Source organism: Bufo gargarizans, chromosome 3 (genome assembly GCF_014858855.1).
Source record: "Bufo gargarizans isolate SCDJY-AF-19 chromosome 3, ASM1485885v1, whole genome shotgun sequence".
Taxonomy (NCBI): Eukaryota; Metazoa; Chordata; class Amphibia; order Anura; family Bufonidae; genus Bufo; species Bufo gargarizans.
The window spans coordinates 317,420,934-317,444,401 of NC_058082.1; the positions used below are offsets into that span (position 1 = coordinate 317,420,934).

Genomic DNA, 23,468 nt, shown 5'->3' on the forward strand with positions numbered 1-23,468 from the left:
TTAGACGAGGAATTGAGAAGCCAACTGTAAGGGAAGTAAGCGATCACCTCCACAGTATGAGAACGAGGGATGGCTATTTTGATTGCTCGTCCTCATAGAGCTGTATTGTTTCTGGGCAGCAGATCACTGTTTAAGACAGCAACTGTATTTTTGATCTGCATCCAATCTCCACTTTTTGTGGGTTGGATGCGGACCTATTCATTTCAATGGGCCGAAAAAATGTGGACAGTACACCGTGTGTCCGTTCTGCAAAAAAGGTAGAACATGTCGTATTCTTGTCCGTTTTGCCCACAAGACTATGCATTGTTACAAAGGGTCTTTAAAAAAAAAATATATATATAATGGATAGAACATGGACATTATCTGTATTTTTGCAGATCCGTGTTTTACAGACCGCAAAATACATATGATTGTGTAAATGCACCCTTAATGAGCCATGTTTTCAGATAAACAAATCCCAAAAGCAGAGCTTAATGAAAATGTTGCTTAATTTTTAATTAAAAAACAATTTTACAAGTACAAACCACAGATGGTGGCTTCTACAAAACAAAAAACAAAGTATTGCTAATCTGGTACGAGAAACAGAAAGGAACGTATGGAGCAATGATTTAGTATTAGAGAAGTCCTTGGCGTTTTAAATCTTCATATGTCTTCTTATTGACAACATTCCCACTAGAGTCTTCATATTCTTCCTGTAAAACAATTAAGATGAAAAAATTATCAGTCACTAGATATCAATGGAAAAAAGTACAAGAAAACAATTTATTCATCCAGTACATGCAGACTATCTACTTGCACTGTAGATACACACAATAGAAAAGGCTGCAGAACTGGTCTCATAAAGCTGCAATGTAACATCACAATATTGAGATGCTAAAAGCGAAATAAGCCCTCTGAAATCCAGTAGGTTTGGATTTATACACCATCATTAGTTGTCTGTGAAAAGTCTCCATACAGCCCTAGTCTGAAAAACGCTCCTAGGGAAATAACGAAAGTAGAGGTTTTCCTACAGTAGACAGTAAGCACATACTGTATTATACAGCTGCAGTCATGAGAATGAATTACATTGTCTTTATGACTGACATGCTATGATTAAAGGGGTTGTCTCACTTCAGTAAGTAGCATGTATCATGTAGAGAAGGTTTATACAAGCCACTTTCTAATATAATGTTACTATCCTGATTGCTTCCTTTGCTGGCTGGTTCATTTTTAAAATCACATTATACACTGCTCGTATCAACGGTTACAGACCACCCTGCAATCCATCAGTGGTGGTCGTGTTTGCACAGTATAGGAAAAGGCACTAACCTATGTGCGCTCCCCATGGTCCCAGCCACCAGAGAGACTGATGCTTTTTCCTATAGTGTGCAAGCACGACCACCACTGATGGATTGCAGGGTGGTCTGTAACCATGGAAACGAGCAGTGTATAATGTGATGGAAAAATGAACCAGCCAGCAAAGGAAGCAATATGGACAATCATAATACATTAGTAAGTGCCTTGTATCAACTTGCTCTACATGATAAATGCCACTTACTGAAGTGAGACAACCCCTTTAAGGGCGTTCTCACCTGAAAAGCATCAGCAAAGTGTTTTTAACTTTTTTATGTCTCAAGATGAAATAAAGACTTTTTGCAATTCCTGGCGAGTGCTGAACGCCTTATTTATGACTACACATACACTGCTTTCTAAGTAAGAAAGTTTTTTTCCACCCCGCATTTCATCAGAGGCTCAGGAATGCAGTTTTTCCCCTCATGCTTTACACAGCAGCTCTCCTTGTTTACATTCTGTATAAGTAAGTGTAGAAATGCACCACAAGATAACTGGAAAACGTCAGTGTATTAGGCTAATTTCAGATGAGCATGTCCACTGTGGGAAACATGCCCCATGTGGGAGCGTGATTTCTCGCTATGGACATTGCCCAAATGACAGGACCTTGGATCTATTGCATTGCACTGATAGCATTAGGTCAGTAAAATTAAAGAGATCCAAGGTCGAGCAGAAACAAAAAGGTGTCCATAATGGGAAATCCCGCTCCCACACAAAGTAGGTTTCCTGCAGCGGACACACTCATCTGATACTAGCCTTAAGCTTTAGATTTCTGCAGCAATCATTCCTGTTAGGCCTCATGCACACGACCGTTGTGCGGCCGTTCCGTGCATTGGGGACCGCAATTTGCACGAGCAACATCTGTGTGGCGGTCGGGACAGATCGAGACCCATTCAACTTGAATGGGTCCGTGATACGTCCGCACCGTAAAAAAAAAAAAAAAAAAAATAGAACATAGTTCTATTTTTTTGCGGTGCAGAGGCACGGACAGAAACACCACGAAAGCACTCTTGTAGTGATTCTGTTCCGCACCACATCTCGCGGATTGCGGACCCATTCAAGTGAATATTTTATACTTTCAATACGAATTTGCACTTGCAATTTTTTTTCTTCAGAATTTACAATTTTCTGTAGGTCTATGCAAAAGAAAACCTAATAGTCAATATTTGATGATACATGTAGAAAGGAGAGGAGTTATTGCACACCAGTATTAGCTGTCTTGTGTACATGTATTGTGTTCCCCGGCAATGCATTGTTTTGACATCAGTTGTTGGGTTACCAAGTTAGAGCTGAGCAGAGCAAGCACATGTGCACATCAGGGCCTGTGCTAGAGACCAGCAGACTATATACCTCAGAGGTTTCTGCCGAGTCCCAGCAGAATTTATTTTCCTATAAATGATGATTAAACTACTAAAACGAAAGTAAGTAGATACACAAATAACAGTTTTGTGTCCTATCATTACATGCAAGGTTGGAAAGTTTTATTTCTGCTTTGGTACTTGCTTACCTCAGTGTCAGGCTGCCATCGCTCTGACGCCTTCTGGAGCTTGAGTTTTGACCACACTATAAAAAATAAATAAATGGTTATACCAAATTTATAATGTCATGGTAAAGACATTACATAGAATGAAAGATTTTCTACCAGACAAAACAATGCAACAAGCAGCATTAACCAGTAGAGGAGCAGCGCCATACATGTACGGCGCATATGTCCGTGACTTAAGGACCAGCACCGTACATGTACGACACTAATCGGGCGGGTGCAAGAGACGGGCCCGCACGATCCGTGGCAGGGGCGGACCTCTGCTGCATGCACCAGCATTTGTGAAATCACTGATGCCTGCGCATGTTTAATCCGAATTCGATTCGCTCATCCCTAATTGCAATGTGATAACCAGCCTGTCATGCTTACTGTGAACTGTTATATTACATTATTGAACAATACTGAGTGATTTTAGCCACACAGAAAAAAAAACATTTCTCTGTACCTTGAAAATATTCTTGTATCATTGTTCTTGTACCAAAAATGTAAAATACTGGACCTTCCTTTTTGTGTTTTGGCATATCTTAATATAAGTATGGCCTATAAATCAGTAAATGACTAAGGCTACTTTCACACTAGCGTTCGAGCGGATCCGTTCTGAACGGATCTGTCTGCATTATAACTTAGAAAAATTTCTAAGTGTGAAAGTAGCCTGAGCGGATCCGTTCAGACTTTACATTGAAAGTCAATGGGGGACGGATCCGCTTGAAGATTGAGCCATATGGTGTCATCTTCAAGCGGATCCGTCCCCATTGACTTCCATTATAAGTTGGAACGGATCCGCTCGCCTCCGCACGGCCAGGCGGACACCCGAACGCTGCTTGCAGCGTTCAGGTGTCCGCTCACTGAGCAGAGCGGAGGCTGAGCGCTGGCAGACGGATGCATTCTCAGTGGATCCGCCTCCACTGAGAATGCATTAGGGCCAGACGACTGCGTTCAGGGCCGCTTGTGAGCCCCTACAATGTTAAAAAAAAAAAATCTCATCCATGGTATTACCATCCTTATGATACACGAGGAGCTAAAAAGTCAACTACTTACAGGATACTGCATCCTCAATCTGTGTGACGTTGGCAAAATGGGCAGTATTCGGGATTCCTAGACACCTCATGCCATGCGCGTGTCTCCATTCCTGAAAATGATTTACCAGATGTAGTAAAATATCGGTCACAGGAGGTAGTGGCTACTTTTCTTACTTTTTAGAGAATTTACTATCAGACATACTACAAAAGAAATAAACCTTAAGAATTTAAAGATTCTCACCGCAAAGTGGCGCTGAAATGCCTTGGGCCCTCGGTAGGTATAATTTCCACATATCTCACAGTTGTAGTTTATGTTCAGTCCATGCAGCTTATACAGCCAATATGGTATGGGCTATAAGAAAATGTAAGGAATGACGTAAAGAAACAATACTGGCACTGGGGTCACCCATGTATGCATGTATACAATGGTTTCAACAGTACATATTTAAACCAGTAACAGACTAACACCAGCTGAGACTACACAATCTAGATTAGAGCCATTACCAACAGAGAAAGCTTACCTTGCCATCCCACCCAAGAGGAAGGTTTTTGGGATTATAAATAATTTCGTTTTCCTCATCATCGCTCTCACTCTCGCTAATCTGTTCTTCCTCCTCTTCTTCCCGCTCTTCACCAGTCCGAGCCTGCTTGCGCTGTACATTTTCATGTGTCAGATGTCTCTGCTCCTAAAAATGTAAGCAAATGTTGGTAACTTGTTCAAAAACCATTGTCGTATATAACCCCTTCATAATCAACACTTTCAATGACTAAATGTCAAAGGCAAAATCTCACTTTTAAGAATAAATCATTCTAAAAAAAAATTTAAGTGGTTTTCCAAGTATTTATTTTACTTATGACCTTTCTATACCTACCTATTGTATAGCAGCCCTGTTTATTGCGTTTCGACACTCGCAGGTGTCTTTGTCAAATAGTAACAAACAAATTACAGACAAGCCTTAAATAGCGAAACCCCTCATGACCGTGATGTTACAAAACACGCCCCCCAACAAATGAATAAACAGTGCAAATAATAATTCTCATCACGGGCATGATCTTCTCTATTATCAATCCTAATATACGGCGTAGTTTTGCATTATTTCACCTGTAGAAAAGCATATATATATATATATATATATATATATATATATATATATATATATATATATATATATATATATATATATATATATATATATATATTAGAATCCTGCCCATATCAAATACATAAAAATGTGAATAAAATAAAAATGAAAATGTGCACCTCCCTCCCGAATGGAGGGCGCCAGGAGCTGCCCGTCATGCAGCGGAGTTCTTGGGGTTATAGGACTTGGAGCCCTGTTGACGGGGACGCCAGGAAGGACGGGTTTTGAAGGAAGGTTTGCACTTCTGATCTGTGGCCGACTTGTCGGATGCCCTCTTGGGGCGGGGAAGCCCTCCGAAAGGGGCAAAAAAAAGGCTTTTGCTTTTTTGACCTATTAGACTGCCCCCTGTTCTGGCAAATGCACGCTCTTACCCCTCTAGCGTCCGAAATGTCATCATCCAGGCGCTTACCAAAAAGTCTGTTGCCGGTAAAGGGGAGGCCCGTCAGGGTCTGCAGTGAAGCATTATCTGCCGCCCATCAGGAGAGCTATTGGTGATGGCGGATAGCCACCAACAGTGCAGACGAATGAGCCATAAGCCTGGCCGCATCCAAAGATGCTTCATTGGCATTAAAGAGCTGCAGGGCCATATCTGCTAGGTCCCCCGAGGGGACTCCTGAGTAGAGACCCTGACGTAAATTATTCGCCCACTCCCCCATCGCCTTGCTCACCCTTGTCGAGGCAAATACCGGCTGCAGTGCTGTGCCCACTGCCTCAAAGGAAGACTTTGCAAACGCTTCCAGTTTCTTATCCCTGATGTCAGAGAAAGCCCCATCCGCCATTGGCAAGGTAGTATGCTTAGCCAAGCGGGAAACTGGCGGGTCCACTATAGATGAGGACGACCGTTTCTTAGTCAAATCCTCCGGAAATGGATAAAGGACGTTGAAGTGTTTTGGCAAAAAACGTCTATCAGGAAAATTCCACTCCTTTTCCAGAGAGGAATCAAACTCCTGGTGGTTGGGGTAACACTTAAGCGAGCAACGGGACTTTCTGAAGGAAAAACCCGAGCTGGCAGATGAGGGTGCAGGGTCCTCAACCTGAAATGTCTCAATAACCGCCGTAATAAGATTGTCCACCATTGGGATCAATTTGGACGACTGACCCTCCGGCGAAACCACCATACTCATATGACCCCCTCTCCTCACAACATGCCTTTTCCACGGAGGACACTGAGTAAGACCACATCCTCATATGACCCTCTCTCCTCAGAGCATACCTCTTCCACTGACGACATTTCGGAGTGAGACTTTCTAGTAGGAGGAGGATAGGCCAAGGAAACGGGAGACACAGACACAGTATGTTCTGACCTGTTTTGCGGGACAGCCGCAATGGGCACGAGTCCCCTGATCCCCAGAATCGGACCGGTCAGAGGACTGCCTTGCCGACAAACACCCCAATATCTCCACAACTACTTTGTTGGTATTGGAGACCTCCTGTACCACTCTGGTTCTACCATAGGCTGGGCAGAAGGGACCATTGAGTCCAGGGCTGAGCCACTTGATGTGGGGATGGAAATTTTGCGCAACACGACCAAGCAAAATGACGCACAGAAGGGACAACCTGCTTCAGGGCCTGGGGTCTGGGACATGCTGACAACCCTGCAACCCGTGAAGAGGAAGATGGGGAAGTTTAGACCCTATAAGAAGAAGGAGAACACTTTGGGGTCCTCTACTTTTTTATACTCACCTGTCCGGTGTCTTCTGCCCCCCCTGGCTCCAGCCGGATCACCACCTCCGGTGTGCGGCCCCTTGGGGAGGAAGGCTACACCGGAACAGAGGGGACTTGTGGTGTACAGCCATGGTTATTCGAACGCTGGCGGCATAAAGAGGTTTTTACCGGAACCTCTGGTCCACCTTTGCTTCTAGAGAACAGGAAGGAGCAGGGGGCTTGGGGGGACCCCCTGGTCTCCCGTCTGGAAGTGCAGGCAGTTTTAAGGACAGCCTGAAACTTCCTGCAAGAAAAAAAAAAAAGAAAAACAAAAACCAGCAGACCTGCAACGCAGGGAGGTCTGCCTCCTACAGACACTAAGCTAAAACCAATTTAAGCTTAGTCCCTGTCGGAAGTGCATAGCTGAAGGGAAGGAGTTTACACTTTTTTGTGCTTAGTGCCCACCTCCTAGCAGCAACAGCTATGCCGATGGTCAAGCCTGTGTCCCCCAATGATACGGATGAGAAAACATCAGTATTTATTAATTTCCTAATTTCTAGACTATGGAAATAAAAAAGGAAAACGTAGTTTCTTTTTTAATTTGTAATGTTAATAAGCTTCACACATTTATACTACTAAATAATTCTCAAAGCCTCTTGTATACAGAAATACCAGATACATACTCTTTTCCAACCAACTGCATCATTAGAATGCCCAACAGAGTTCATTTTAGGTGCCTTGGTGAAAAGCATAGTTGATAACACCTCAGTGCACACAAGCATGTAGTAAAGAAACACACATTTCTTTAACACATTGATTGTAACTTACAGATTAGGTCAAGTTGTGTCAGAAGTCTTCAGCTAATGAGAATATTGGCATCCCTTCACCAATTTACAAATTAAAAATAACATTAGCATGTCTTCATGCAAATAGTATTTGAAATGAAGAGGAACAACACCCAACATGGAGCAAATACATCAATGAAGTAAAACTTACCCCGAGGATTTCAACATATTCATAAATTTGTGCCTCAAGAAAAGCAATGTCTTTATTCTTTTCAGTGTCCCTGTAAACATACAAAATATAAAGACATAAATGGGTGCCTTTAAAAAGAGATCCTTATTATAAGAGAAAAAAATAAAGGGGCATTCTAGCCACAGAAGGCATGTCTCTGACTAATAAAGCAAATGTTCAGGCAGACAGTTGCAGCTAGCAATTGGTAGGCGCTGCTATGGTAGAATCTGCAAATGCCAGCTCTCATATTTCAAAGTTCCTTTGGCAATTGAATGCTCTAATTTCTCTCTCTGCTTTAAAAATTTGTTTTAGAAAACCTTGCTAAATGTGTTCTCAGACGGCACACGATCCTTTGATTTTAATGTGTATATTCACATGTCCATGGTTGGATCTGTGGATGGTGGGGAAAAAAAAAAAAAAAAAAAAAAAGAAAAAGCATGTAGTACTTTGGTCCATGTTGAAGTCCATACAAGCCCCTTTTGAGTCTATGGGTTTGTGAAAATCAACTGCCTTTTTTTTGTGGACCCAAAACCAGATCAACCACAGTACCAAAATACTGCTGAGACAATTCCTCATCCACGAAACAAACAAGCGTGTGAATAAGGCCTAAGGCATGATTTGGATTTCAATGTATGGTTTTTTCCAGCAGTATATCAGGCCACCTTTCAATATCACAAATAAGCTTTAATTATTTAAAAAAAAACAAAAAAACTAACTCTTCAAACACTTGTAGCACAAAACATAAATGTACCTTCGGACACCTTTTGCCTTTGGGTTTTTGGCAAACAATGAAGGGTCAAGAGATTCTAGAGATTTTCCTTTTGTACCAAAAAGTCTTTGGGCTCTTTCTTCTAATGTTCTAAAAAAGACAAGGAGGTAGGATTTATTAGCAGTTTAATGATGTGCTATAGGTAGCATGGAATTACATGCAATTAAGATCTAAGTGTAACATCGTTGCCCAACAGATCTTCCTGTCTTTTCAATGGTTATATAATCACTGGCTTATTTGGAATCACAAAGCTGCCTTCCAGAAATGTGAGAGAACAAAACTAAGAATCAATATCTCTTACATTGGGTGAAGCACAATGCCCAGATTAACCAATCCAGTAGCTGTCTAGTCCTGCACCAGATTTAACACAGTAGCTCAGGCTGGATGATAAATGTGGTGTAGTGATAGACACTTAAAAGGGAATGGGTCATCAGAAAAGGACCTATTGTTTAAATCCCGTTTTTATGTTCAACATATTTTTAAATGGGCTTCTGTCACCCCCCAAAACAAATTTTTTTGGGCTTGTTAAAATCCTTATTTAACGACTATTCCCTAGGAGGAGAGGGTTCGCTGGCCCTGTCAATCAACAGGAGGAGGGGGTGGTTTTTTGCGGCGGCTACCAGCAAGTGGACGCCCTACTTGCTGGTAGTGAAGTGATTTGCATATTTTAAAAGATCGATTCTTAAGGAAACAAAGCCACAGACAAAGGTAAGAGCCCTATATAGGGAATAGTCGTTAAATAAGGATTTTAACAAGCCCAAAAATAATGGTGTTTTGGGGGTGACAGAAGCCCTTTAAAGAAGTTTTGGAGATGCTATTTTTAATTTTTCATGTCAATATCTATATTTAAACACAAACCATAAAACCCTGCAGTTTTCACACTGGACACTAGGCCTAATAATAGGCGCCACTTCTTGTTCTGTACAGTACAGCACACATTACTGCAATTATCCACTTATCTATCATTCTAATCCTGCCTTTAATGATATCACCTCTGAGTATAGATGAGGCCTGTATTATATCAACAGATTATCTGACAGATTTTCTGACCAATCCTTGGTCAGATGACTTATTACAGAGAGACACACAGATCTTTTGTTATACACACCAACTATTGGTCTTATTGGACAGATAATCTGTTGATGTAATACAGGCCTTAGACAGGATCCTCCATTCACAGTAGGTGATCGTCAAATCTGATTTGTTCTTTCCCATGTATAATGACTTCTGCACAGGTCATAGAGCATGCCTAGAAAACTCTCCCATAGAAGTCACTGAGGTCCCCTCCAGACTATTGTGTCTATGTCTCATGTGGCAATTTTCTTACTGCTTTCTAAATGCTGTTAAGAACAGCTCTGGCAAGATGGCCGCCCCATAATCATGTTCAGAAATAGAATGAAAAAAATAAAATAATCTGTAATTAGAAAAAAGCAGATTAGAAAAAAAGGACGTGTTACTATCTGGTTGATCACTTTTTGGTGACACATTTGCTTTAAGGTCCCTTTACATGCTCATTCATTGGGTGAAAGCATCGCTGATGCGGTCACCTGAATTGTTTCTGGGCAGCAGATTGTGCCATCTAAACAGCGATCTACTGCCCAGAAACAATGAACATATATGGAGTCAAGCGACCGCTCGCCTTCATACAGTGGAGGTGGGTGATTACTGTATGTAAATACAGTTTCCCCCCCCTGTAACGAGCAGGTAATTATCGTGAGCGAATGGTTTGTTCCTGATAAGTAACTACTAATGTTGAACCATGTAAAGGGGCCTTAGCTCTGTAACAACTATTGGTTGGCTTACTATGAGAAAGAATTTTAAGCCAGTTATGACAAAAAAACGGCGTATCTAAGGACTGCCCCCTTTCCAGTGACAACCTGCCCCCTAAGCCTCACTCCTTTTGAGCAAGTTGAAAAAAAAGTGTAAAAACCCTACATGTGTCAAATGGCGCCAAAACTGCACCACTTTTTTGATAGGTTCTAAGCACAGACATATTAGTAAATCTTGGCCAATAAATCAGATTTATCTGTAGTGTTGTAGGATGCAATAATTTGAGTTAGCAAGGCACATCAAGTTGATCAGAATGATGTACATGACGAGATACATTTTGTGCAACCTGCCACTGTAGCGCAAAACTTTACCTCCCCTCAACAGCAGAAAATGGCACACAAATAAGAGACTAAAATACATTATAAATCTGGTGCAACCTATGCCCATGCAGATTTTGGCTCATTTCTCTTAGTAATCATCCCTATGTTTTTTAATTATTATTTTAACTCCATACCGCCCAACTTTGAAGCAATGAATCTGCATTGCACTTCATAACTGTATTGCCCTGTGTTGTAGAAAATCCTTGCATGAATGATCTAATGAACTTTCACAGCACTCACGTGCTAGTGTATTACTGTAGTACAGGGGCAGCATGAAGCGCACGGCGTCATAGCAACCAGTGACGCCGTGCGCTCCTGCTGGCTGCCGGAATCCAGACAGTGTTACCACGGACCACTCACAGCCGTGTGCATTCGGCCTTATTCCTACAAACCTCAGTACAAACAGCTGCAGCACTTACCCTCCACATTTAAGACCCAAGGCAAGTAACGCAGACTTCAATCTGTCTAATCCGAGAGAAGCCAATTCCTGACAAGAAGAGAAGAATGTAAATTATAAATACTTACATATCTGAATAGACTTCCATTAGATGCTTAGCATAAGGCCTCATGCACATAAACGTATTTTCTTTGCGTGTCCGTTCCACTTTTTTTGTGGACTGTATGTGGAACCATTCATTTTAATGGGTCCCCCAAAAGAAACTGAAGTTACTCTGTGTGCATTCTGTTTCTGTATGTCCGTTATGTAAAATAGAACATGTCCAATTATTGTCTGCATAACAGACAAGGATAGGACTGTTCTATTAGGGGTAAGCTGTTCCTTTCCGCAAAATACAGAATGCACGCGGACGTCATCCATATTTTTTGTGGAACCATTTTTTTGCAGACCACAAAATACACATGAGCCCTAAGGGCCTAAACTGAATAGACAAAATACTGTGGAACTAAGGCTACTTTCACACTAGCGGCACGGACTTCCGGCAGGCTGTTCCGTCGGGTGAACAGCCTGTCAGGACTGTCCTGCTGCTAGTGAACATGTGCCCCCAGACTGCCGCTCCGTCCCCATTAACTATAATGGGGGCGGAGTTCCCAGCGAGGCACGGCAGCGCATGGCGAGAGGCTGCCGGAATAAAACTACGACATGTTCGACATTTATTGCAGCAGCCTCTCGCCACCCCCTCCCCCATTATAGTCAATAGGGACGGAGCGGTAGTCCGTGGGCACGTGTTCACTAGCGGCAGGACGGATCCAACAGGCTGAGGCTGTTCACCCGACGGAACAGCCAGCTGAAGGTCCGTGCCGCTAGTGTGAAAGTAGCCTAAAATCACAGTAATTATGTGAAGCTGACAAATGGGTATCTCTTGGGGCCCCCATGTTCGGGCGCTGGATAACACATCCATCTGCGCTTGTTTGCACCGTCCTGATTGCTACCAAAGTTGTTTCTCCCTCATTCAGCTCTAATGATTTTCGGCAGCACATCCCTGATTACACCGTGAGATACGCTACCGATCACTGGGCATCTTTCATCCTGATAAAAGATTGCCATCAGCGGACAAACGAGCGTTTGCTCATTCACCAGCTGCTCGATTATACAAGCCAATTATTGGAAACAAGCGTTCCTACTCACATTTGCTTTTGATAATTGTTCCGAAAATCATGCGATCTAAGAGCCCTTGGCCTAAGCAAAGGTTTTACATTTGACCAGCTGTATTGTTCATAGGAAGACAAAACTGAGATGAGTGTAAAAGTGCAGCTTGAGGAAAGAACTAGTAATACGTAATAGCCATCTCTGCATGCACAATCATACAAAGGAGGCCGTCATCCATTTACTGACTCTTCTCCCACAACTATATATCAGTCTGCTCAGCTCCTCCTGCTCTACAACACGCTGCTTGGCTCGCAAAGCAGGCATTATTTTCAAAGTGAAAGATTCACTTTAACTACACACATGCCAAGTTGAAAAACCTCCCCCAAGGACAGTTGATAAATATGACAAATGCTAATCATTTTAGCCTGTTTTAGCTCAAATGACACCATACCTCCCAGGATGAGAAAGCTGAAAGGTCCAGATGAGCTCCTGCATGTGTAAGCGCACTGCTCGTTTCTTTCTACAAGACACAAAAGCGTTTCATTCGCATCATTTCCACAAGCAGAGTTAGACAATCTGTCAAAAATCAACATATTACATTGTGCATGTCTTGCCACGGAGAGCTTGTGTGAATTCAAATCTTCTCTGGTTACTGATAGCTATGTGGTGACACTGATTTATTGGGCGATATTAACCCACCAAATGCAGAAACCAGATTCAGACTTGTGGATGACAACACGCACGTCCGCTCTAATGCAAAAGATCCTTTATTTTACTTTTATAGCATAACCACAACGATCTGGGCAATAAGAGCAGCAAAGCTCTATGCATGGCATGCAGGACAGGTTCACCTAAGTAGTACCGTATGCTGTCAAGTCTCATATTGTTTAGATAGGGCGGTGTCACACGTACTGGCTGCCGCTAACTGGTTACTGACTTTGCGCCCATTAACAATCGACGAGCACTTATTAGCTAGCTGGCTTTACTAGGGGCTTTTGGCTGCATCACGACTGTATTTCTGCTGCAACTGGGCTATGTGACGGACACTACCGTTACGTAATGCGTTTGCATACATATTCAACCACCTATTGTTCTGAACAGGCAGATTATGTCGTGTCCTTGGCTCCTCTAACAAAGGAAAGCCTGGCAAGTATATCACAAAGCATTACAGTAGAGGAGGAAAGGGAATGCAAGCACTGCAATGGTCTGTTCTGCATCCTCCACATGTACATTATAGGTATGAAGCATAGCACTGTATAAACTTTGAACCCTACAGAAAACAATCATCAATACAAGGTGTTAAATGGGGTGTTAGAGATAAATGTCTCAGACAAGCCTTTCAATTGGCTAAAAAATAAATAAAAAAAATCATGTTTACAAACTGGAGTGGGGACGTCAAGTATACGGCATGTGACCGCTGCAGCTAATCACTATCATCAGCAGTTTACCACAGAGGATAGAGAATGGCTACATCAAATGCTGTATACCTACACATTACCAACATTGTGCTGGTGATATGCAGGTACTGCATGTGACTGCTGTAGCCAATTACTGCCCTCAGGCTCGTCCCCGCTGTAAACAAGCAGTGGCATGAGGACTGGACGACTGCCACAGAGAACAGTGCTGGAGAAAGGGGTGGGTATGACATAATTTTTTATTTTAGGCAATTGACGGGCTTCAGAGATTTTTAGAGGGCATAATCTTAGGACAGGTCAATACCTGATCAGTGGGGTCTTAGTCCTGGAACCCCCACCGATCAGATGTTTGAAGAGACTGCAACTTTCCAGTGAGGCATGGCGCTTGTCTCTTCCGACTGTTGGGGTGCCTGGAGTTGGACCCCCACCAATCAGATATTGTCATCAATATAAAAATCCTGGATAACCCCTTTAATTGTCTCAGAAAAATCTTGTATTTATTGTAATAAGAAAGCTAGGGTCATTCATGCTGAATTCTTAAATCTCAGGATGATTGGCCTCCACTTACTGTCTTTCCATTATTAAAATATCATGTATTTTTTCCTGAGCCAAACACTCACATTTATAGGGTATATAGACAACTGTCTAGGTAACAAATCACCAAGACTCTCCTGATAACAGTTCATATAGTGGTCACTGACAGACCAGTTACTGTTTGGTTGACACATGCATAGACATCATGACATTTCTGCTATGCAGAGATCACATACCGGCCACCCTGGAAAGCTCCCAGACTCCCACTTCTTCTCAAATTCATTCTGTATCTTTCCAAACAGTTCATTCTGATCCAACAAAGGCTTTACCCTGTCTGTGTAGTCTTGGAGGTATTCTAAAAGCACTTCTAGATACCTGGGAGAATATAGTCATAAAAGGACAGACATTTAAGGTGGCAACACACTATACAGGGAATTGCAATTTTAAATCTGGCAACACTTTGTACGCACCTTTTATATTCTGCATTTTTCCGCTCTTTGGGAATGTCAAAAAGTTGGTCAAATGTGGCTAAATACGTAATGTAATCCAGTTTCTGTAAAAAGGAGAAAAAGTCCACAAATGATTGAGTTACACAAAACATAGCGATTGGTTTTATAATGTGCTGATTAAATGGGTTGTGCCATAAACTGCTTTACACTAAAATTTATTTCCCTAAATCCTTAGATTGAAAACAAATAAAGTAAAATTCACCTGATTTACAGTTCTCTCCTACCCCCATGCTTGAATCCTACTTCCTGGTTTGTCATGTATCTGCTGTCCAATCATGCCTTAACCCCTTAAGGTTAAGGTCTATTTACATTTTTGAATTTTTACTCCCCATGTTCCAATAACCATAACTTTATTTTTCCGTTCATATACCAATAGTAGGGCATTTTTTTTTTTTTTTTGCAGGACAAAAATGCATTTTTTATTACCACCATTTAATTAACCATATCTTATATTGGAAAACGGGAAAAAAAAAATCTTTGTGTGGCAAAATTGACATCACAGCGTTCACTGTGCGCTTAAGGGTCCATTCACACGTCCGTATGTGTTTTGCGGATCTGCAAATCACGGACACCGGGCAATGTGCACTCCGCATTTTGCGGACCGCACATCGCCGACACTCATAAAAAATGCCTTTTTTTGTCCGCGATTGCGGACAAGATTAGTACATGTTTTTTTTTTTTGCGGAACGTAAGAGTGGATCCGCAAATGCAGATGTGGACAGCACATTCTGGCCCCATTGAAAATGAATGGGTCCACACCTGTTCTACAAAATTGCAGAACGGATGCGGACCCATGATTAGACCACAAATGTGGCGATACCAAACTTGTATATTTTTTTTTGTTTTACTACTTAAAAAAAAACCTTTGGAAAAATTTTCTTTGCATTGCCATATTTTGACAGCCAAGACATTTTTATATTTCGTTCTACAGATCTGTATGATGGCTTGTTTTATGCGTAATAAACTATTTTTAATGGGTACCATTTGGTGGTATGTTTTTGGAGGTGAAGAGACAAAAACAAAATGGCTATTTAGATTTTTTTCACTATGCCGTTTACCGTATGGGATAAATATTTTTATATTTTAATAGTATGACCGTTTTCAGAGGCTGTAATGCCCATGAAGTTTGATTTTTTTATAGCTTTTTTATTTTAGGGAAAAAGGGTGATTTGAGTTTTTATAAAAATTTTCCCCATAAGTGACTATAACATGCAATCATAAGATTTATGCATTACAGAATACAATATTCAGTATATACCATGCTGTGATGCCACCTCCAGGCCTGCATTGGAATATACTAGTAACTGTCCTGTAAGCCTTGTACAAGCTTAGGCCTATTACTAGTACGGGCCTCCGTACCCCATCTCAGTGAGGGAAAGGAAGCCCAGGCCAGAAAACTCGCAGCTTCCGGTTATAGTGCTTCCAGATGCCGTAGTCACATTTGACCATGGCACCTGAGTGGGTTAAATGTCTGATCAGCAGTACCACCAATCACAGACATTAGCCCCTGGTCTCTGTTGTGTAAAACAGCTGAAATCTGGTGGTTGTTGCGACCACTGTGAGCAGGTGCCATCTTTAAAGACTGGACTGGTGGAGGGCAAAGAAAGGCTTAAACCCAAACCCCACTTTTCATGTTATCTTACCTCTGACGACTTGAGATTGATGTATTTTAAGTAACAGTCATGGAGATCCAGATAACGTCCATAACCTTCCTCATCTGTAAATTCCACTAGATCTGTGGAAATCATTGCATAGGTCATTCAATCAGACAAAAGTAAAGTTTTGACTGTTGAAGTCACTGACAAATAATGACAAACTTGACAATGCAATTACAGCAGTTCTCTGGAATAAATGAAAGGAGAACACTCTGCACGTAAACCATCTTTATCAAGCACCTTAAAACCTTTCAACATTCAGGGCTCCAATTTGCTACTACATTCTCTAAATCAATTTTCGGTTTGCTTTAAAGAATCCCTGTAATAGTCTAACAATTTTTTTTATCACTTTATTAAAAAATATGCCTGCATCCACCTGAAAAGTTATGGCCATTAGGGGTCTCACTTCAACCTAATTTGCAGAACACTGTCTGTTGACAGGCAAGATCTGTCTCTAGTAACAGACTCAGAAGACAGCTCCCAGAAAATGTGGGTGTGTCACAGCTAGCTGAGATCCTGATAAAAGAACTGCTTCTACATAGGTTTTGAAAATTATAGGAGCCTCCTGTGTATCTGTAAGGCCTCATGCACACGACCGTTGTTTTGGCCCGCATCCGAGCCGCAGTCATTCACTTCAATGGAGTCGCAAATGATGCGGACAGCACTCTGTGTGCTGTCCGCATCTGTTGCTCCGTTCCGTGGTCCGCCCCAAAAAATATAACCGGTCCTATTCTTGTCCGTTTTTGCAGACAAGAATAGGCATTTATATCAATGGCTGTGTGTGCCGTTCCGCAAATTGCGGAACGCACACGGACGCAATCAGTGTTTTGCGGATCCGCATTTTGCGGACCACAAAACACACAACGGTCGTGTGCATGAGGCCTAAGTGTGATTTCTCTCTCCGTACCTGCTCTGTGAGCGCCGGAGCTAAAAACCATGTGTGAAGTAAGGGAAAGGATGTCACAGCAGTACAGTGCTGTCAGATTTCATAAGAGGGATATGCCCCCCGCTTCTGAGTGAAATGTATCTAGCTGTGCAGCTGAAACAGGAAATAATATGGCTGGAAAAATACATTAGAGAAGCCAAAAAAATACCTGTTCTTTCACAGTTATGATTGTACAAAGAAGCACAGCCATTATGCAATTTTTTTTAAGTTACGCTTTAAGCCTTTTGCTACCAGTGAGGGTCTTTAAACATGGCACCCGCTCGCGTGTGCAGTGGGTGCCATAGCCGGCGGGTGTCTGCTGTTTCAAACAGAAGAGGCTTGCACCTCAGAAAAGATGAAAATGCACAAACTAAAAAACCTCCGTTACCCAAAGGGTTAAACACAAAGGCAACTTAATCTCTTACTGAAAGATTGGTTAGTGTGGGATTCCTAAGGTTGGACCAAATACTTACTCTGGGCTTCTTCACTAGGGTTCTCCCTGGATTTCAGCAGGTCTTCAAATTCAACTGACATGGGAACACAGATCTTTGAAAGTAACAAAAATGTATTTAAAAAAGTGACAATAATTAGAAAAATAAAATATAGTATTACTGATTTAGGGTAAGTTCACATCGCTATTTCTGCTGACCGAAAAACACAAGACTGATTTAATGAGAAAATCAACTTCTGATATAAAGATTGTGAAATATTTCGAAACCAATAAATTTTTTCAATTTTGCACATGTATTGACTGCAAACGTGTGAAACCGCACAAGAGCATATCAGACAGTATTTACATCAAAGCGCTGCGTAATAATGCTTCAGGACATCACATGCCACTTCTAATTCCTAGACCATTAATTGCTCAGAACCCGTCAAGTGAAATGACCTTAAACCGTTACAACACGTAAACCACACACCTCATTTGGATGCTTCCGATGAAATTCTTTTATTAATTTGAGTCTGTTGTAAAATTCACCAAAGTCATTGGGTCCAGAAATTGCATTTAGTTCTTCTTTTCTCAACCTGAAATACACAAAAACCATGTACTCTTTAAATGTTTCAATGCATCTACCTGCATACCGCTCCTCTGCAACCATGTTAATGGTTTTGGCTGCAGTGATGACATGCATATACTGCATCAATCACTGGTCTCAACACTATATGGCGCGAGATCAGTGATTGGCTGCAGCGGTCATGGGCATCTCACCACTGCAGTCAGTACAACAAAGCAGTGTGGAGGAGAGGAGCAGTAGTGAGACCAAGATGGAATACGGAAATGAGACTGCTGCGTGATGTTTCTGCGCAGTGTCACTCCACTGTCAGTAAAACTGAGCGCAGGAAAGAGAGAGATGGGTGCGCAGCATTCAATTGGGCAATACATGTGCATGCTACTGAAAGAGGTAAAGGAACTGCCTGCACGTATAGCGAGTGGAGGTCTGGAGGCTGCACAACTGCTTTGGGGCTCTCTGAAGAGCTCATCTAGGCCAAATTCAGACTGCATTCATTTCTGTCCGTGTGCTAGCCAGACAGCACCCCCATAGCCCAAGGCCCATTAAGGTAAATGATGCAATTCACCATACATAATACAAGCACTGTGTGCTGTATTGCTTTATTCTCATTTTTTTAATGAAATGACAAGTACTGAACAATGAATTAAAATTAAAGGAACATGAAACAATTCAGGTAATAAAAAGCAACAAACAAAATCTAACAATTCCATATTTTTCGTGCTCCTTGTGTCCTGTATCACAGGTGCAGACTATGAAAAATAAAGCAGAAAAGCAGTTAATTCTTCTCTCAGGCTGCAGTTATGTCTTCTCCCACCTCCCTGTGATGCTAGTGCACGGGAGCCAGGAAGTGTAGAAAGAGGGGGCTGGATTTAGGCTGCGTACTTAAGTACACAGTGATCGTGGTCATTTTGTTGATAGTATATGTATGAAAGGGATACTACAACATAGCCAGAAGCAGCATTCATACTGTATAGTCCCAATAATCTATACACATATATGACATCAGGACAGCACAGCTATACAGTACAGCGACGTCAACTTCCCTACATGGTTGAGGGGCAAATCTGTCTAGTTAGGCAGTGAAGATTCACTCTTTCCTATACGGCGGCATAATAAGGAGCTTTGGTAAGATTGGTAACAACCAATGTGAAGGTATTGTGGATGAGTAGTACGCTCACTGTTGCCCTGTATATGAAAGCATATATACTAATAGTATGAGGGGAATGTTGTATATATACACCAAGTGTGGCCTCCATTATATCTCTGCTGAAGTTATTACTCAACTTTCCTAGACAGTGGGGATGTAAAGCTTTGCCTTTTTATTTAGTGGTAAGCCATACTGTAGCAAAGGTAGGTAGAGTAGCCTCTCAGGGTCCTGGGAAAGCTTGGCACCGTGCCATGTGGAGCTGTATGGGTGCAGCCACATGTAGCAGATTTTCCGCAGTGGAATGTCTGCCATCTCCTTGCTCGATAACTGCCATAGCTGGCCTGATTTGCTTTTCAGAGCTGTGTAAGGGTACTCTCACACTAGCGTTGTTAAAAATCCGGCAGGCAGTTCTGGCAACGGAACTGCCTGCCGGACCAGGCAATCCGTATACAAACTGAAAGCTTTTTTTCCCCGCATCCGTTGAAATACCAGATCCGGTATTTAAATTTTCTCCTCTCCTATATCCCAGCGCATGCTCGGATCCGCACCAAACGCGAGTGTGAAAGAAGCCTATTCATATACATTGCACTTTTCAGTGCAGACTCCATCTGAATATGGCCTCAGCTGTATTCATAATTCTACTTGGCAATTCTGGTAAAAAAAAAATCACTTTAGTAGCAAACCGGACAGTTAGTACATGGCAGAGAGTAAAATATTCTTACCCATCCTTATCTTCGTACAAATCCCGGACGTTGGCGCTCACATCCATGTATCTCTGCAAATAAGACAGAACATTGGAAGAGTAAATGCGCTGACCTGAACGTGATCTGCTGCTCTGAACTAGTACTGGTCCATACTCACATCCAGCATGGTTCTGGCTCTGTGATCTGAATTTATCTGTTCACGTAACTGCGGGGAGAGAGAAATACAGATTATTACAGAAGAATCTGACATAACTATGTGGAGTAAGACCCACCAGCAATCCCATCTCCTGCCATCAAGGAACCAACGAAATGCTTGGAGGGCCCTTTTCTTCTCCTGCTCTACTAGAATTAACCCTAGATGTACTCCACATATCACTGGTCAACAGCACTCCTGACACTGGTTTTTTATCGTGTTCACTGTGCAGGTTAAATAACATGATACCTTTATTTTCTGGGTCAGTAAGATTATGCCAATACCACTTTTGCACAATAAAAAAAATAAAAAATAAAAAATGCTTTGCTGTGTTCTGAGAGTCTTAACTATGTTTTTCCCCCCAGCAGAGCTTGGTGGGGGCTTGTTTTTTTTGCAGGGTAATTGGTAGGCATTTGGGATACATGCCTTCCATTCTGGTTCTTGGGAGGCAACTTGGAACTTTTTACATGTTATTAACGCTGTTACTGTGAAGGATAAACATGTATGTTAGTAGGCAGGGCCGCGCTCCCGAGAGTGGCCACTACACCGCGCACAGGGCCGCGCTCCCGAGAGTGGCCACTACACCGCGCACAGGGCCGCGCTCCCGAGAGTGGCCACTACACCGCGCACAGGGCCGCGCTCCCGAGAGTGGCCACTACACCGCGCACAGGGCCGCGCTCCCGAGAGTGGCCACTACACCGCGCACAGGGCCGCGCTCCCGAGAGTGGCCACTACACCGCGCACAGGGCCGCGCTCCCGAGAGTGGCCACTACACCGCGCACAGGGCCAAGCTCCCGAGAGTGGCCACTACACCGCGCGCAGGGCCGTGCTCCCGAGAGTGGCCACTACAGCGCGCGCAGGGCCGTGCTCCCGAGAGTGGCCACTACAGCGCGTGCAGGGCCGTGCTCCCGAGAGTGGCCACTACAGCGCGTGCAGGGCCGTGCTCCCGAGAGTGGCCACTACAGCGCGTGCAGGGCCGTGCTCCCGAGAGTGGCCACTACAGCGCGTGCAGGGCCGTGCTCCCGAGAGTGGCCACTACAGCGCGTGCAGGGCCGTGCTCCCGAGAGTGGCCACTACAGCGCGTGCAGGGCCGTGCTCCCGAGAGTGGCCACTACAGCGCGTGCAGGGCCGTGCTCCCGAGAGTGGCCACTACAGCGCGTGCAGGGCCGTGCTCCCGAGAGTGGCCACTACAGCGCGTGCAGGGCCGTGCTCCCGAGAGTGGCCACTACAGCGCGTGCAGGGCCGTGCTCCCGAGAGTGGCCACTACAGCGCGTGCAGGGCCGTGCTCCCGAGAGTGGCCACTACAGCGCGTGCAGGGCCGTGCTCCCGAGAGTGGCCACTACAGCGCGTGCAGGGCCGTGCTCCCGAGAGTGGCCACTACAGCGCGTGCAGGGCCGTGCTCCCGAGAGTGGCCACTACAGCGCGTGCAGGGCCGTGCTCCCGAGAGTGGCCACTACAGCGCGTGCAGGGCCGTGCTCCCGAGAGTGGCCACTACAGCGCGTGCAGGGCCGTGCTCCCGAGAGTGGCCACTACAGCGCGTGCAGGGCCGTGCTCCCGAGAGTGGCCACTACAGCGCGTGCAGGGCCGTGCTCCCGAGAGTGGCCACTACAGCGCGTGCAGGGCCGTGCTCCCGAGAGTGGCCACTACACCGCGCGCAGGGTCGTGCTCCCGAGAGTGGCCACTACAGCGGGCTGTGCAAATCCAGTGCCGTACACCGTTAGTAGAAATGAGCGAGTCCACTTCGGATGCTTCATCCGAAGTAGATTCCTATAAAACTGTGCTCCGTACAGTATTAGAACGTATTGGCTCCGATCAGCCGAACTCTGGTTCGGTTCCAGGTGATACCTCAGAAACAAACCAGAGTTCGGTGCCAAGTTTTTTTTTTTTTACAGTAGAAATGAATTTACGAAGTTATTACCTGAAGTCTCGTGAGACTTAGTGAAGAAGTAACTTCGGCTCATCCGAGTCTAATACAAAGTTTTATGCGAATCGACTTCGGATGAAGCATCCAAAGTCGATTCGCTCATCTCTTACTTTCTGGAACCATCTCCATGGCTGCAGGTCTGACCCCTCCACTGTTTACACATTCTATGGATAGGTCATCACCTAGGGTACTCCCATCTCAGACATTGGGGGTCCCACACCTATGCTTAGAATGAAGCCTGCAAAGTGCCAGAAGGCACACTGCGCATGTGTGGCTGCCCTCCATTCATTCCACCTTGCTGCTCCCAGAGGCTCCGATCTCTCCTCTTCATGGCTCGCCCCCACCACTAAGACTGACAGGCCAGGCAGTGAAAACGAAATCACGGGAGCGCGCTCAGCAAATGTGCAATAAATGGACGAAGAATGCTGGACCAGATACGCTGCAAATGTTCTGCAGCATACACACCGAATAGCGCAGAGGTCTTGTGGAAAGGGTTATATCCGCAACAGAAACTGACATGAAGGAGATTTAAAATCCACATCACGAGCCAGGTGGTATATGGATTTTTTTTTTAAGAAAAACTCAGCAGCGTATGGATGAGATGGGTTAAGGGGTCACTGAGCCTTCATAAAACGTTTGGCGTGTCCTAGTCAAATGGAGGGGCTGAGTGCTGAGCCCCCCACTGGTCGCTACAAGAGGAGACACAAGCGCTCCTATATCTTTCTCTACAGAAGTTCTATAGGTCGGACTTGCTTCTGTCTCCTGTAGCGAGGAGAGAGCGATATGTGATCACGTCTCCCCCCTCAGTGATCGCTGGGGGTCTCAGCACTCAGACGCTCAAGGGCCCTTTAAAATCTCGTCCACTTTTCGCGAGCTGTAAACGCTGCAGATTTATTTGCTTGAAAATCACTAGTATTTCTGGTCATTACTGGGGGTGGCGTAGCCCCACTATGGAGAGCTGGAGATAGACACTTACAGTCTGTCCCATATGTCTCATGTACATTGTGATTATCCAGCTCCACGGGGCACCTGCACTAATGCACTCATCTCTACACAGCATAATATATAGTCCCTCATAGCAGGAAAGTACCGCATGTAAACCTATCACTACAAGGAAGTGCGGTAAATGGATAGAGGGAAAACCGCAGGTCACTCGTGTGCTCACCGTGGGCTTCTTCGCCATCATCTCCTTGGTCATTACATCCATAAGCCGTTCTTTTTCCTCATGGTAGCGTCGCTGTTGCTCCAGTATAGTCTCCATCTTCGGAAGGGCCGAACCGGAAGTAGCGAGTG

The 23,468-nt window shown here is 43.8% G+C and overlaps 1 protein-coding gene across 1 annotated transcript; it reads right to left on the bottom strand.

The window, feature by feature from the left end:
* Window positions 1-470: 470 nt before the first annotated feature.
* Window positions 471-23,468, bottom strand: SF3A3 (splicing factor 3a subunit 3). Its single transcript, XM_044285120.1, has 17 exons — window positions 23,341-23,468; window positions 20,216-20,263; window positions 20,077-20,129; window positions 18,115-18,220; window positions 17,668-17,740; window positions 16,258-16,349; window positions 14,576-14,658; window positions 14,342-14,480; window positions 12,608-12,676; window positions 11,030-11,097; window positions 8,443-8,550; window positions 7,674-7,743; window positions 4,413-4,577; window positions 4,133-4,243; window positions 3,911-4,001; window positions 2,837-2,892; window positions 471-692 (listed from the first exon to the last, which is right to left on the bottom strand). Exons 1-17 carry the CDS (start codon window positions 23,434-23,436, stop codon window positions 615-617), a joined length of 1,506 nt encoding a protein of 501 aa, XP_044141055.1. The 5' UTR covers window positions 23,437-23,468; the 3' UTR covers window positions 471-614.

What these genes read in the sequence shown, in the direction of transcription:
- SF3A3 (XM_044285120.1), bottom strand. Translation starts at nt 23,436, where the DNA reads ATGGAGACTATACTGGAGCAACAGCGACGCTACCATGAGGAAAAAGAA. An exon ending in ATCGGAAGCATCCAAATGAG is followed by an intron (nt 17,741 to 18,114) that starts GTGTGTGGTTTA and finishes TTACTTTCAAAG; the next exon opens with ATCTGTGTTCCCATGTCAGT. An exon ending in CTCTTGGGTGGGATGGCAAG is followed by an intron (nt 4,244 to 4,412) that starts GTAAGCTTTCTC and finishes ATTTTCTTATAG; the next exon opens with CCCATACCATATTGGCTGTA.